General features: G+C 44.8%; 1 protein-coding gene across 7 annotated transcripts in view; it reads right to left on the bottom strand.

Annotated features, from left to right (window-relative positions):
* Window positions 1–14,729, bottom strand: part of UBR3 (ubiquitin protein ligase E3 component n-recognin 3) — a 2,077,978-nt gene extending 2,063,249 nt beyond the window's left edge. For 4 of the 7 annotated variants that reach the window (XM_085645338.1, XM_085645337.1, XM_085645336.1 and 1 more), the window contains exon 1: window positions 14,196–14,729. In XM_085645338.1, coding sequence (XP_085501464.1) covers window positions 14,196–14,629 — 434 coding nt within the window. In that variant the 5' untranslated portion in view covers window positions 14,630–14,729. The remainder of the gene's footprint in view (window positions 1–14,195) is intronic. The other 3 variants (XM_085645339.1, XM_085645340.1, XM_085645335.1) reach the window with 2 other exon arrangements.
* Between the last annotated feature and the right edge of the window lie 309 nt (window positions 14,730–15,038).

Here is a 15,038-nt window from a genome sequence, read left to right on the forward strand (position 1 = left end):
TTTTAAATTTCTAAATCGTATTTCCACACATTTCTTCATCTGGCCTGGCAGTCCCCAGAGGTTGAATCTTACTGGGGAAAGGTGTGCACACATATTCAAATGATCACAGGACAGGGGATACCGTGCTCAAACTCGGTGTGCCTTTTGGGCTATGTTAAGGATATCCCACCTACATGCCGTCACCTCAACGCCATGTTGCTCTTATTTGGCTAAACGCAGGGTGGCCATGCATTGGGGCAGACGTCCCACTCTCACGATCAAGGTATGGCTGCACTATGTAACCTATTGTCAAGAGCAGCTATCCACCTTTTGGGAACTCATTCCCCCAGATCCTGACCCAAGGACATACGGGAATTATTCACTTCCTGGATTCGCCAGTAAGACTCCAAATCACCTGCCTTGGTGTCGATGCCATACTTATTGCACCTCGCCCACTGTCTTTGCGGTGCGGGGAGCATGAACTGGATTATCAGATACTGCTATGTGCCCCGCTGCAAGGTGCCCAGCATTATAACCAGGAGCCTTGCTATTGGCTCCCTTACATTCTATGTTGGTGGTACCTTATTGTATCAATATATACACATTGCCAGCGCAGGTGGTCAATACTGGATCATTTATAAATGGTACTATCTCCCTGTATTCACTTTTAATCCCTCCCCCGGTCTATTTTGGTCTCCATATGTTGTGTCATTTTTGCTACATTGAGAACGCTGTTTTGATTTTTACTGTTTTTTCAGACAAATGCCAATAAAAAATTAAATTCCCATATGTGCAAATTCCCTAAGCACATGCGGCATAACACATAAATAGTAATTAATAGACAGTTTGCTGCTATGAACCACTAAAATCTGCATGCAGCACATTACACTTTAAGTGATCTTGACCTATGCTGTGTGGTCTTCGGCCAGAAATATGTGCACTCGGGTCAACACTGATTTAAAGTCATCCTTGTATGATCTTGAGCCATTGCTGGGATTTAGGCCAGCACGGAGTGATACTGGACCACCAATGTACTATCTTTTACCAGTGATGTGTGGTTTTGTTTAAGCCCAGTCTGACCTTTCCTCTGCCATATCAAATCTTTTGCTATATCAGATCTTTTGCTAGGTGCCTTGTCCCCACAGAGGACACAGACTATGAAAAGATCAAAATGAGCTCATGAAGAGTAGCACTTAGTTCCTAATGATATGCATGCAAAAACGTGCTAAGTAGTCGGGAGACTTTTACCTTTAAATTATTTTTTAACTCTCTGACCCTTTTCCTTCATTCTCAAGAAAGCTATCAGAAAATAAACTTGAAATGTAGCTCTTTAACACTAACCCTTAGGAATTCAAAATATCTCCCAAGTATACAATGGAGTCTGTAATGTAAGTGATCATGCTTCTCCATGTCTATTGCACAACCAGGTTACACCACAAAAACACCACAACAACTCACTCTCAAACACCATCTCCACCACCTACTCACACAGACTTATCAAAATGACTTCTTAGCCTAATGGACGAAGAACACGATAGAGAAAAGCTACACGATTGCTATCCTCATATACCTAATACCAACACTAAGGACACACCAGCTACAAGCCCACAAAATACTGCTCAATCCTCTTAAAAAAGTCACACTATCTCCAAAGCACATTCTCTAAACTGTCAACTAATAAATGCTAGATCGCTCTCTAAGAACAAACATCACATCCATGAACTTCTCACTGACACAAAACCAGACATACTATTCATTACTGAATCATGGTTTTGCAATGATATGGCTCCAGCCCTGAAGAAGGAATTTCTCTAGGCTATCAAACAACCACCCAAAATCGTATAGGCAAAAAAGGAGGTGGCCTAGCTGTTGTGTTCAGGCAAACATTACATATCACTAAAGTTGACATTTCCATATTAAATTGTGAGGCCCTCTTCACCAGATGCAATCCCACACCATCTTCCTCCTGTAACTTCCTGCTCCTTAACAGACCTCCGCCTAGCAAGGCAACTTTCACGGACTAACTTCTAGACACGGTTTCAAACCTGATGACACTACACTTCAACCTATGCATTCTGGGTGACCTCAACATTTGGTTTGACAAACCAAATATGCCCCATCCAAAACAATCATTGCTGGCCTGGAAGCACTGAACCTGCACCAGATCCTCCACAAACCCACACACATTGCTGGGCACATCCTAGATGTAATTTTTGCTAACACAGAACTAGTTAACTTTCAAATGATGACTCCAGACACATGGTCAGATCACCATTTGCGTATCTTCCAACATAAAACAACTCTAAGCAACGCACCTAAAACCACCTAACGTTCATCCACCTATCGGCCGTGGAACAAACTCAATTTGGAACACATAGAAACACAACTAACATCCAGTAGAGAGCTAGAAACAAATTCTGTTCAAAAACTACAGAAGTGGCTACAGGAAACTTAAAACAAGCACCTTGGAGAAATACAGAGATAAAAGAGATAAAACAACAAATTCGAAAACAGCAACGTGCTTGGCTCAAAGCAAACGCCAACCAGGACAAACTTCGCCTACAGAAAATTAACAGATTGTACAAGTCAGCTATCAAAAAAGCACTATTCAGACAGAATTCAAAATGTTAAATACGCAAATAAAGGATTCTATAAAAATCTCTATGAATTTTGTAACCCAAATTGCCTAGTAGCAGCTCATCCCATTTCTCAAGAGTTCACAGACAAACTGGCAAATCATTACACGGACAAAGCAGACACGTTGGCCTCATACTTAAAACAGAGACAAACCATCAGCACTAACCCTTTTACCAAGCTACAATCCAAGAGTACTCCAACCCAGCCTTTCTGTTCCTCCCAACACATTTCACACGATGAATTTATCGGCCTGGTCAAAGCAAGCAGACCTGCCGGCAGCCCTTTTGACCCGCGTTCACCACAAACCTTCAAGGCAATTCTTCTAACAACCTCTGCTGCCACTCGAGTAAGGATAATCATCAACAACTCCTTAACCACCGGAATATTTCCAGAAGAATTCAAAATATCAGACATATGCCCATTACTGAAGAAAACAAACTTGGACCAGCTGAACCCTGACAACTACAGACCGATTTCAAATTGGCCCTTTCTGGGCAAACTGATAGAAAGACCAGCTTATGCCCAGATGTCACAATTCATTGAAGAGAATGCCATACTTTCAGACTTCCAAACGGGATTCCGTTCAGGAACAGGCACAGAATATGCCCTCCTTGCCATCTGGGATGATCTGAAGAACACAGTTGACTGCAACCAGGTTGCTGCGCTACTTCTCTTGGACCTCTCAGCCGACTTTGATACAGTTGACCATGACACTTTGATACAAAGACTCCACGAAGCAGGTATAGAGGGGACTGCTCTAGACGGGATTGCGTCCTACCTTTGCAACAGAACTAATGCCATCCATACCCCACCTTTCACGTCCAAACCGAACTTCACAAAAGCAGGGGTCCCTCAAGGCTCTATAATATCGCCCATGCTTTTCAACATCTACATGAAGTCATTGCCGGCTCTGATCAATCAGTTTCACCTCATGTGTTATAACTACGCAGATGACACGCAAATACTCCCTCAACTGCAATGCCCCAACACACTGGAATCTCGCCAATTTGCTGTTGTCTCAGAGCTGTGGATCAATGGATGACAGGGAGACATCTCAAAGTGAATGCTTCCAAAACGGAAATACTCATGTGTGGCAATTGGAAACATTATGACCCACTCGCCATGTGGCCTGACAATCCTGGAACACCACCTAAAATATCGAAGTGAGTAAGAAACTTCGCAATGACCATGGACTCCAAGCTATTGATGAATGCCCAAGTGGACAAACTAGCTAGATCAAGATTTGTTACTATAAAAACTCTGCGACTAATCTTTCCCCTTTTGGGATTTCCACACACGGTCCAGGCTACCATCTCCCTTGTTTTGTCCAAACTCTATTATGCCAAGAGCTTCTACCATGGATCACCTTTAACAACCATGAAAAGACTACCACGGATTCAGAACTCGGTTGCCAGACTACTCTTACATATAAAACTGCAAGACTACATCTACCCTGTCTTGAAAGTCCTGCATTGGTTACCGGTTTTCAGAAGATCCACATTCAAGCTGCTTTGTATCACCCACAAAGCAATACATGGAACGGGACCGCTCATCATCAGGAATAAAATCACGACACACATTCAAAGGAACCTCCGCTCTAGAGTGGCACCTCGCTTCAAAATCCCAAGATACAAGAAAAAAAAACAATGGGTGGCACATCATTCTCTGTTCAAGCAGCCAAACTATGGAAATCTTTACCCCCAACATAAGATTCACGGATAACCACCTTATCTTCAGAAAACTAATCAAGAATTGGCTCTACCCCATATAATCACTATATGCAAACAGATAGAAATATACAGCATATCTCTTTGTATATAAGCATTTATTTGTACAAAAAAATATGTATCTCTATATATGTGTATTGCTTTGTATAAATGTATAGAATACTTATGTTTAAAATATATACACACACATATATACATATACACACACAATAGTTCTGCTTAACAAATGTACATATTACTGATAGTTACATTATTCTGTTTTTAACATGTATATAAGTGACTGCATAAATAAGTAAATCATATCTACAATTGCTTCACCATTGATCTACAAATATATATATATATAAAATAATTTAAAGTACAACAACACTTGAAAGCCAAAGTTTATTTAATGCAACTTTCGTCTACATATACAACCTTCCTTTATGCATCTATATACCTTCCATGTATTTATGGATCCATATATTTATTTCTTTTGGATCTATACATTTCTTTTACTTATCTATTACTTTTCTTCTAATTCAGCATATCCAAAGCACTACCCTATTGTTCACCTTATATCGCTCTCAATATATCCTCTAGCCCAACTCTAACTCATCTCAAACCTCTTTCTACTACTCATTTCAATGCACTAGCTTATTTCTCACCCTATACCTCAATCAATATATCCATTACCTCAATTTGCTCATTCATCCTAAACCCCATACCACTATTATGCTCCCCAAATTAACCCTTTTGAGACTCTTCCCTACTCTACCCCTCCTTGCATCATCTCATACCTCTTTTTACTATTCCGATCCCACAAAACAAGCCTTTTTATACCCTCTGACTTTTCCCCCCCTCCTCCTCCCTTTTACTCAACCCAAACCTACTAATAATAAAAACAAATCCTTCCCTTCTATCCCTCCACTATCCTTTTCAATCTATATAACAGACTAACATGTCCACCACTCAAATTACTTTCATATTTTCACAATACTAATTCCCCACTTATCCTTTATGGGTTCCGAAGTAACATGCTAATCACCAAAAAAACGCTTCAACGCCCATCAGGGGTAGCAAGCACTATATAAATTCAAACCATTTTTCTTTCTTCTATCCCTCCACTATCCTTCTCAATCTAAATTACTGACTAACATATCCACCACTCAAATTACTCTCACTATACTAATTCACCACTAATCCTTTATGGGTTCCGGAGTAGCGTGCTACTCACCGAAAAAGCACTTCAATGCCTCGTCAGGTGTAGTAAGCACAATGTAAATACAATACATAACGTTACTACATGGAAGGAGAATGAAGGGGGATCTCCAACACAGCAGCTTTAACATGCACACTCACATACTACTGTTTTTTCCCCTTTTTAGCCAGGTAACCACAAACAGTATTTGTGCAGTACTGGGCAACTCCCCTTCAGCACGATCATTTTCAAGAGATGCTCATTTAAAGGGTTCATCTTCATTGTCCGTTATACGCTGTGGGCATATTAGTGCAGCCTATTCTATTTACATGGACTGGCCAGATCAGACCGTGCGAAATAATCCTCAGAACGACTTAGACAAATTTAAAACTGTGTACATTGGTCAACGCTGTGGGTGATGTTAGCCCTGCATATTGTTGTAGGCCACCATTATATGATCTAAGCACTGTGGGGTGTTGGTAGTATAGTAGATTCATTTGGGCCATTGTTGTGTAAATGGACAAGCACTGTGCTATATTGGGTCGGCAACGGGTGAGTGGAGCAGAGGAGATGCAGTGATGAGTGTGAATTGTGTTAGTTCTTTTCTTTTTTTTTTTTTTTTTTTTTTTTTTAAAGAGTGATGAAAACGGGGGGAGGAGCCAAGATGGCGACCGGGACGGCAGCGTAGGCTCCCGGCTCCGTGAACCTCCGCACCCCGCACAGATATCCTGCACGAGATCCTTAGCCTGCGCTATCTACCCGTGTTGGTGAACGCGAGCGGCAACTGGCCGTGTGACCCCGAAGTTTCTGGCAGCGGTACCGCCGGAGAAATGTCCGTCTGAAGTTTGCGGCCTGTGCAGCCCCGGAGCCAGGATCTCGAGTGAACGCCGTGGCCGGGCGGCAGTGCAACAACAACGGCCTTTGGTGACTGGGTGGGGTCGGACTGCCGGAGTGGTGCGAATGTCGGACTGCGCTTCGCCGTGGTCGCTCCTACCACTAAGCGTAGCTGAACGAGTGCGTGCCTGAGGTGGCAACTACAGGACTCTCCGGTGATTGCTTCAGCCTTCGCCGGTGAGCTGCCCGGACGCAGCCCGTAACTTGTCCCGATTCTTGCGGGCTGCTCCCGGATTTTCGCGGGCGCTGGTCCGTGGTGGGGACGACTGTGGCCCGTGACCACACACCGGACACATTGCTTGCCTGCCCTCAGAACCCAGTTACCAGTGCCATGGAACCCGAGGCGCTTGTGTCTGAGCCCCGGTCCCGATCTGGGATGGACCTACCCAGCGGCCATTTTGGTATGCCAGAGTCCACCATCCTGTACACTGGGTTGCAGCAGGATTGGGAGGGTGTGACTCTGAGGAGCGTAGCGGAGCGGGCGCCGGGAGCTGTACTGGGGTACGGTGACCTTCTCGAGGCTCTCGGTGCCCTTCACTCCACCCTGATTCACGGAGCCTGGGTGTTGGGGAGCAAGCTCGATGGAGTGACATCAGCGTCGGAACAGTTGCCGCCTGCCTATCCCCAGGTACACTGGGACTTCTCACGCCGCGCACGGGGGGACAGTGTCGTGGCCGCCCCTGTGAATAGTGCACACCTGGACTCTCCGGACAGTATATTAACGTGCGATCAGCTGGCTGTGGATTTGGTCTGTTCCGGAGGTTTCGGACCTGAGTGGGGGGGGGTGGCCTTGTCCCGTGCGCGGTCTCCGACGACCCAGGCAACGTCCAAGCAACGGTCGCCCGCCCTGGCTGATTCCGCCTTCCTGGGCCTGGTGTGCAGTGTAAATCCTGGCTCGGCATCGGGAAAGACGATCCTCCCTAGAGCTGACTGTGTTGATCTTCAGAGCCCTTTACCCTACCTGTGTGTGTCGCTTCCTGAGTTTTATTGGACACTTCTCTTCCTGGTAACATTGGACATGGCACTGGGACGAGGGGAATGCATGGGTGGGTTTGCAAAGAGTGGCCAAGGATGATGCTGACCCTTCCGAGGTGGTCACCTACTAGGCGGGCGGGCTCGGGAGTTGTGTGCTCTCATGGCATAATTGTTAATGTACCAAGTGCGTAATGCTCCTTACTCCTCTTTGACAGGGTCGATTTTGTGTTCTTTATTGTATGCTTTATGGGAAACCGTGTGGTGCGGGAGGGAGAAACCGGGGGCGTGTTTTGCAGGCCCTCCTCCAGTTTATTAATACTCTCTCTGCCCCCCCGTCTGGTGGGGGCTCCTTTCCCACTTCTTCTATATTTCGGGTCTGGTTCCGGGGCGACAGGCACACTGCTGGGGGGGGGGGGGGCCGTACTCATCTGCAGAGGTGCAGGGTGGGGGGTTGGGGGGGGGTTCCTTTAGTCTTTCACCTCCTTTTTCTATGGCCTCCTTTTCTTCTCTTACTCTTCTTTGTCTTTTTCTGGGATCAGTATGGTAGTACTCCTTTGTTGTTAATCACTGCTGTTTCCGGAGTGCCATAATTTCCGTGGAGTTTCCTGGGCCTTGGGGCAGGGGGTTGCAGGCGCAAATGGCCGTGTCATTCCTCCACATCCTGAACTTACTGTTTCAGCGCCATTGCTTAGATAGACTGCTGTGTATTGTTTACGTTCATCGTTCTGCCTGCCATTTTTCGCTGCTGGGAAACTGTTTGGCACCTGATCCTGCCATCCTTTTCTATTATAAAATGTAAACCTTTATTATCCTGGTCTCCTATCTGGGCTGTTCAGAGACTGGGAGTATGCTAGTGTCGAAATTTTGCTCCCCGAGGTACTGACTGTGATAGACCTGCTTTCTGTTATTCTGATTGTTTAGCGGCCGGCCCCGGGGGTTGTAGGCCCATATGTGTAATTGCTTGAAATGTCAATAAAGGTTTTCAAAAAAAAAAAAAAAAAAAAAAAAAAAAAAGAGTGATGAAAACCAGTCAATGACAAATGTTTTTACAATTTGAAGGGGAATATCAAACATCTCATCTATCCCTCTTTATGAGCTCTATATACGCCAGCCCAGAAGTGGTGCAGTCAGACACAAAGGCAGATGTGTAGCAATATCTTTAATCTCACCTTCTTACATCCTAATTAGTTGTTATCACCCTAAACGATTTATTACCTGAGCTTCGTTCTGCCTCAAGATACCATCACATTCTTTGACCACTATATTACTAGTCATGCATTCCTGCAGCCACACTATAAAATACATACATCTACCACCTTCTCCTTGAACCCACCGACCTTCTAGGGTCCTGGTTTTAGGTATACTACATAACACATGGAAATATGTTGGAGGTCTCAAATAACCAAGACTGACTGGGTTGTGCTGTCTCATGGCATGGAAGGAATCTCAGCCCACAACCCACAAAATGCATTTTTTTCAGGTTAATGATTTAACACGGGTGCGTTGTCCAGAGAACAGACAGCCTAAGAAAATATCTTATTGGATACAATGGACGGAATCTGCAAGTATCTCTGCTAGCTGGATATGTCTTGGAAAAAATACCAAATACATCCATTGCTCATCTTAGAGATTTGTACAATACAGAGCACAAGATCCTTACCTTATAGCCTACTGATCCCTATTAATGCAGCCGTGCCAGATTCCATTTGTTGCCACCTCTGCGCCTTATTCTCCGCCAACACACACACACATATGCAGGCCCCTAATCCTCTATCACCCTAACTCAAGACAACAGAAAACTATAATAATAGCAAAAAAGGTCACAGATTTGTTCTTCTTTAGCTCCTGCCTGAAAATGAACCCCAGCTAACCCCTTTTCATTTTTAGGCCTGGTCAGAGACACCTTTAGTTATCTCATGTGCCTTAAGAAATCAAACTACATACATAGATAAAAATACATACATATGTAGAGGGGCTATTACTCAAACCTCTTCATCCACAGGTCTGTTCAACCATCATTCACATTCTGCTCCACTCACCACAACATATAGCATTGTGAGCTTTTTTTCCCCGATTACATGGGCAGATTGGCCTTAAAAAGTGCACTTCAATATCAGACTGGTGGGCCAATACTTTACTATGGCAATGCTTTTTTCTTTCCACTTTTTATCCATTTTTTCCAGCTGTTGCGCGCGCTTAAAATAGGTCATCAGGTCACAGAAATTAAGGGTCAATAGTAGCATTTCTTTGCGCTATTAAGAATCATACTTTTGTGTGCTGTGTATTAAATCTGAAAACTGGTCCTAAACCAATTCTAAGTCCCCTGACTGATAGGGAGCACCGCTACTGTTAAGTGATATGCAAAGATAAACCCGTTTTTGTATTTAAATGTATTATTGCTAGCTTATGGTCACCACATATTGGAAGCATGTTTCCTTTTTTGTCATATGATTACAATATCCTTTTTAGGTCTCGCCTGAGCCAGCGCATGCGCTGTCTCAGGCAAGACTTTAGTATATGGGATTTCAAAGTGCTACCAGCGCTGGCCAAACGCTTGCGTTCACACGAGCGTGAACATGCACAGCTGCCAGCTTTCAGCGCCAACTGGAGCATGATTGCATTGCTTTCACTTTTGGCGGTGCTGCACGCGCATCACTCACGTGTTTGCCGGCGCGCACCTCTGCAATGCTTTCAGCGCCAACTGGAACGTGATTGCATTGCTTTCACTTTTTGCAGTGTTCACCAATTTCACCCGCCAGCTCAAATAGTTAGTTTAAATATTTTTATTCATGCAGGTGTATGATTCCCATCTACTAACCCGAGGTTACTTTTTGCTTCCTTAAGTGAAGTGTTATCGTGCCATCTTCTTCTCTTCTAATATCAAGGCCTGTTGGTGTCATTTCCCAGGCCCCAGCCCTCAACATCGTGCCACACATTGAAGATTTCACTGAATTCCTGTTGGCAAAAGCCAACAGCCCCTGTGAAATATAACAATCACAAATCTTTTTTGTTTGTTTTGTATGTTTGTTTTATTCCTATAAAAGCACCGAGACCAAGAGCAGAAATGTGATGATGTTTTTAAGTGTATACATCCTCTTTGTAAGGCGATGGTGCATTGTCACCTAGGTGGGTGGTTTTGTTGGCATACTATCCTCTGTGTTCACCCCCTCCTTGTTTGCCAGTTAGTAGACTGATGGCCGTTTTGTATGGTGAGTACATGCTGCCTCAGTCTGTACAGTTCCTTGGATAAAGCCACGGTACTCTGTAGCTGTTCACTTTATAGATATAGCCTCTATTTATTTTTGTAGCAGTAAAGAGAAATTGGTGGAAACAAAAAACATTGACAGAGTAAACAAGCATTGGCATAGCCAATAGGTCTCGCCTTTGGGACCTTATAAGTGTTTTGCCATGCAACACTTGATGTTGTTGCACCAAGTATATTGTGCTGGATAACTAAACACTTATAAGGTCCCACAGGCGAGACCTATTGGCTATGCCAATGCTTGTTTGAATTAACGGTTGCACCAGCTTAGCGAGGGCCACACCGAATGGCATCGCCAATACTTGTTTAACTAGTTGCAGCTTCTTGATGAGACGCTGTTATTATTTATTTGCATTTGGCTCAATACTCACATTCTCGCGAGTCACACACCTATACACTAGTACACATGCACCTAAAAAGCAATCCACACACTTCCCTCAAAATACCCTCTACAAGTGTCCAGATTCTCTCTCTTCCTCTTTCATATACACATAAACGCATACAAAAGCAGTCAAACACTACCACAAAAGGCTCACCCAGGATAAAACACATCCTAATTAACTCCTTACTTTCCGTGGCGTCCTTTATTCCAGCTGTCAGCTGGTTGCCTGGATTCCAGTGTGTGCACAAATGTAAAGACAGTGTGATGTGACTGACAAAGCAGGCCCTGAACGGGAATTGCTCTGTCAAACTCAGCGTGAAGGTAGTATTCTCAACATCTGCGTCATGAGTACGGGTACTCTCTTTGGAGCTGGAGAAGTGCCGGTACTTAAAGGCATTAAAATAAGATCAGTACCTGTGAGTACTGGCTCATTAAAAGCACTGGGTGGAGTTGTAACCGTATAACGAAGCTGGCCTGGCATGCTGGATTTGGATGTCACTGGGTGCAGGGGTGTGGTATTCCTACCTCCTGACCCCCAGGAGGCATTGTTTGGGGCCAAGGACACACGTTCACATTTATTTTGCCCACTGGAAAACTAGGTCCAACCCATTGCAACACAAACCCTTTGGCTGTCAGTTTATGCTACCACAGTGTGATCTGTGAAAGAGGAATGCAATTAGTGCTCATGTAAAGCGCTCCGATACCTTCGGGTCTAGTTCACGCTATATAAAACTCCCCCCCCAAAAAAATGCCTGCCACTAAGGCGAGATGTGTATACATATGCATAAATTGTTCTAACCTGTATATATGAATCATTAATACAAAACAAACAAGGAGATTATGGACGGAGCCTTGAAACTTTTCAGACACATACCCGCAGTCACAGATCTAGGTTGAATCCATCATCCTTCTTTAGCTCACTTCGCCACCCTAGTTCAGACCCAGCCATATGCAAATCAGTCTTGACCCTGTTCCTTATGGAAACAGTCCCGCCCGAACTGTCAAGCCATGTCTTTCCTGGACCTGAAACAAGCATCCTGGGACCGGTTTCGGGGTAACACCCCATATCAGCTAGGCTAGTTTGAATCCAGTGGCAAAAGGAGCAAGGGACCCACGTCTGGGCATACCCTGTAAACTGGGGGCGAGTGTCTGAAGAGTATCAGCGCTCTGTCTATCATCTCTTTGTGTTTAGTTTGTTCGCCCTAAGTTGGCAGGACTGATTCCGCGCTCGGTCCATCATCTTTGCGTTTGCTTCATTAATAAAAAAGCCATTACTATTAAGGTGAGCATTCCAAGGAAATGCGATAACACCATCTTGCCAGTTGTTCTCGTGCAAAAACATGTATACATGTTAACAAATTTAACAATTTAAAGCTATTTATAAAGCTCCTAGATGTCGCACTGATCATATAAAATTTACTATTTTATTATACAGAAGCGTGAAAACAAGAACGATCATTGTTTTGAAAATAAAAAGTGTAAACAAAATTGCAACTTGAAAAAATGTTTTGCTAAACTATTGTGCAACTTTACCATTTCACTGGGTCATCATTTAGTAAAACATGTCTGATGCACGCCAATTTTTTTTCAAAGCCTTTTAAAAAGTTACTTAAGTATATGTCCTGGCATTAGTGCATATTTAAAACTTCAAACATTCACAAGAGTTTATATATATGTAGGCCTAGCAAACTTTTTTAATATCCATTTTGACATGAGCAAATATGCACACGTTTATCTGCTCATGCGAAACTCTGGTGAGCAACTGCACATTTACTTTCCTTAACCCCTGATTCTCTAACATGAAAAAGTTCAGGAGTAGATTTCCAATCGTTTACATTGTGGAAAGAAATTGGAGAGGGGTTTTTGAGTACCATTGCACATGTAAGTTTGTGGTTTTGCATACACTTACGGGGCATTCCAACCTTGGAACAACCACTTCCTGCTCCCCTACACACTTGAGAATAAGAGTTGGCACAGAGGCAGAACTAATGCGGTGGTAAATCCGCACCCTTAAAAACCAGAACCAAGTCTAACACTCCATCAGTACTGTGCAATTACCTATTTATAGTAATGGAATGGGGGCTCAACCTGCGGCCTGGTTTTACCAGAATTCATATTCCCTTCTCTTTCAGTATTATCGTTAACCTATATCCCTTGCTCTGGGTAGGTCATAAACATGGGTGGGCTGCAGTGGGGCGAGGATGCTAACAGGGCTGGCAGAAGAGACTTTAGTCAGGCAGGGGGCAACATTACATGCTTTCAGTTTTACATTTCTGAGGGTTTGGTGGGGCAGGAAAAAGGGTCCACCACGTTGTAATGCAGCCGGTTTCCAAACTGATTTTACCAGCAAGATGTTTTTGTCCGGAAAAATTGTATCCGTTGTTCTCAAACCCAGTATATCCAGGTCTGTGAACAAAGGCTCACTCATGATTGAACAGAATTCCATTTTGGAATTAAATTCTGCTCAGCTCATGACCGGGGTCTAAACAGATTTGAAGAAAGGTGGCAAAATTAGAAACAAGCTGCAATCCAAACCCCGATAGAAAATCAGCCAAGGCACAATAAGAGACGCTGTTACCAAAACGCTTATATAATGGGAATGCAGCCTAAATGTGTCTTCTCTCTGCATGACACCAAAAGGAAATCGTTTTTTTTTTTTTTTTTAACGGGACGAGTAGATTTCGGAAGCATTCCATCACTTGGACAGGTCTATATTTTATAAAATTCCACACCCCTGCAGCAGGAAGCTTGTGGTGGTGAAGTGCAGGGAGAGACTAGATACAATAGGATACAAGCGCACAGAAAGCAAAGGAAGGATGACAGGGGCACATGCATGGCAGGCAGTTGCAGAAGGGCTGGTGGGTCGTATGACAGTGTTGTCACGCTGAGAGTGTAGGCGCACAAGTGTAGGGTGTGCTGGCACTCCCCAGCATGGAGTTGACACGCAGCGGCTGGAACACGGAGGGAGGGGAGTGTTGGCACGTAGGGATGGGGTAGCATTGTAAGCAGTCACTGCCAAACAGGAGAGGCTGTCACTAAAGGGTATAGGACTGCCAAATAAAGGCAGAAGGTGGTAGCGCAGGTGTGTGGAGGACGTGTTGGCCGGCAAGTGAGCAAACTCTATGCTATTCTGCACAATGCTAGACTGTAGACACTCACCCACTCTCCCGCATGACGTTGCTGTCTCCGCAGTCACAGGCGCCTCCTGCCTGGCTGCGGAACATGTTGAAGTCGTGTCCTGCATGCTCGCCCTGGTGGAAGCACTCTGCGCACAGGGACATGCAGGGAGAGATACCGCAAGTCCGGCACCGGTACGCCACAAAGTTGGCGGTCCAGACCAGGCCGCAGAGCGCAGCACTGTCGTAGGCTCTCACGCTCTGGCAGAACACCTCGAAACTATCTCCACCAGCTAGAAGACAGCGGCACCACTCCAACACGTCCTCCTGTCCCGCAGCCGGCGGCCGCCCAGCGCCCAGCAGAGAGTCCAGTAGCTCCCGAAGCCGCCGCGCAGCGGAGCCCGAATCGCCCCGTGTGAGCTCTGCTTTGAGCTGGGCGGCAGTGGCTCTCTTGTCCCCAGGGAGCAGAGCCGCCATGGCAGCGGCGGCTCTGGGGGTCCTGTCCGACCCCTCACTTTCTGCTGTTGCTCCTCTGCTACCAGCTGCCTCTCGTGTCTTCTCGCGATACAGGCACCTGTCACTGGCTGAGGAGGCGGTCGTGAGAGGAGGCGTGGTCAAATGTCGGAGTGACGTCCATGTTAGGATCAGGCAAAATAAGTGTCTCTTAATCTGAACCATATAGGGTAGTCTACACAAGGGACGTATTGCCTGACTGTGGTTTGAACGTCACTCAGCAGACGACCCCGCCCACGCGCAGTCTTCAGGAATAAAAATGTTTTGGATACAGAGCGTCTTACGTAAGAGATGTATTTGTACCAGTTATGTTTTGAGAAAGTTGCGATTTGAACGGAGCAAAAAAAATCTAGAATTTTACTATTTTAAGCAG

Source organism: Triturus cristatus, chromosome 3_1 (assembly GCF_964204655.1).
Source record: "Triturus cristatus chromosome 3_1, aTriCri1.1, whole genome shotgun sequence".
NCBI lineage: Eukaryota > Metazoa > Chordata > Amphibia > Caudata > Salamandridae > Triturus > Triturus cristatus.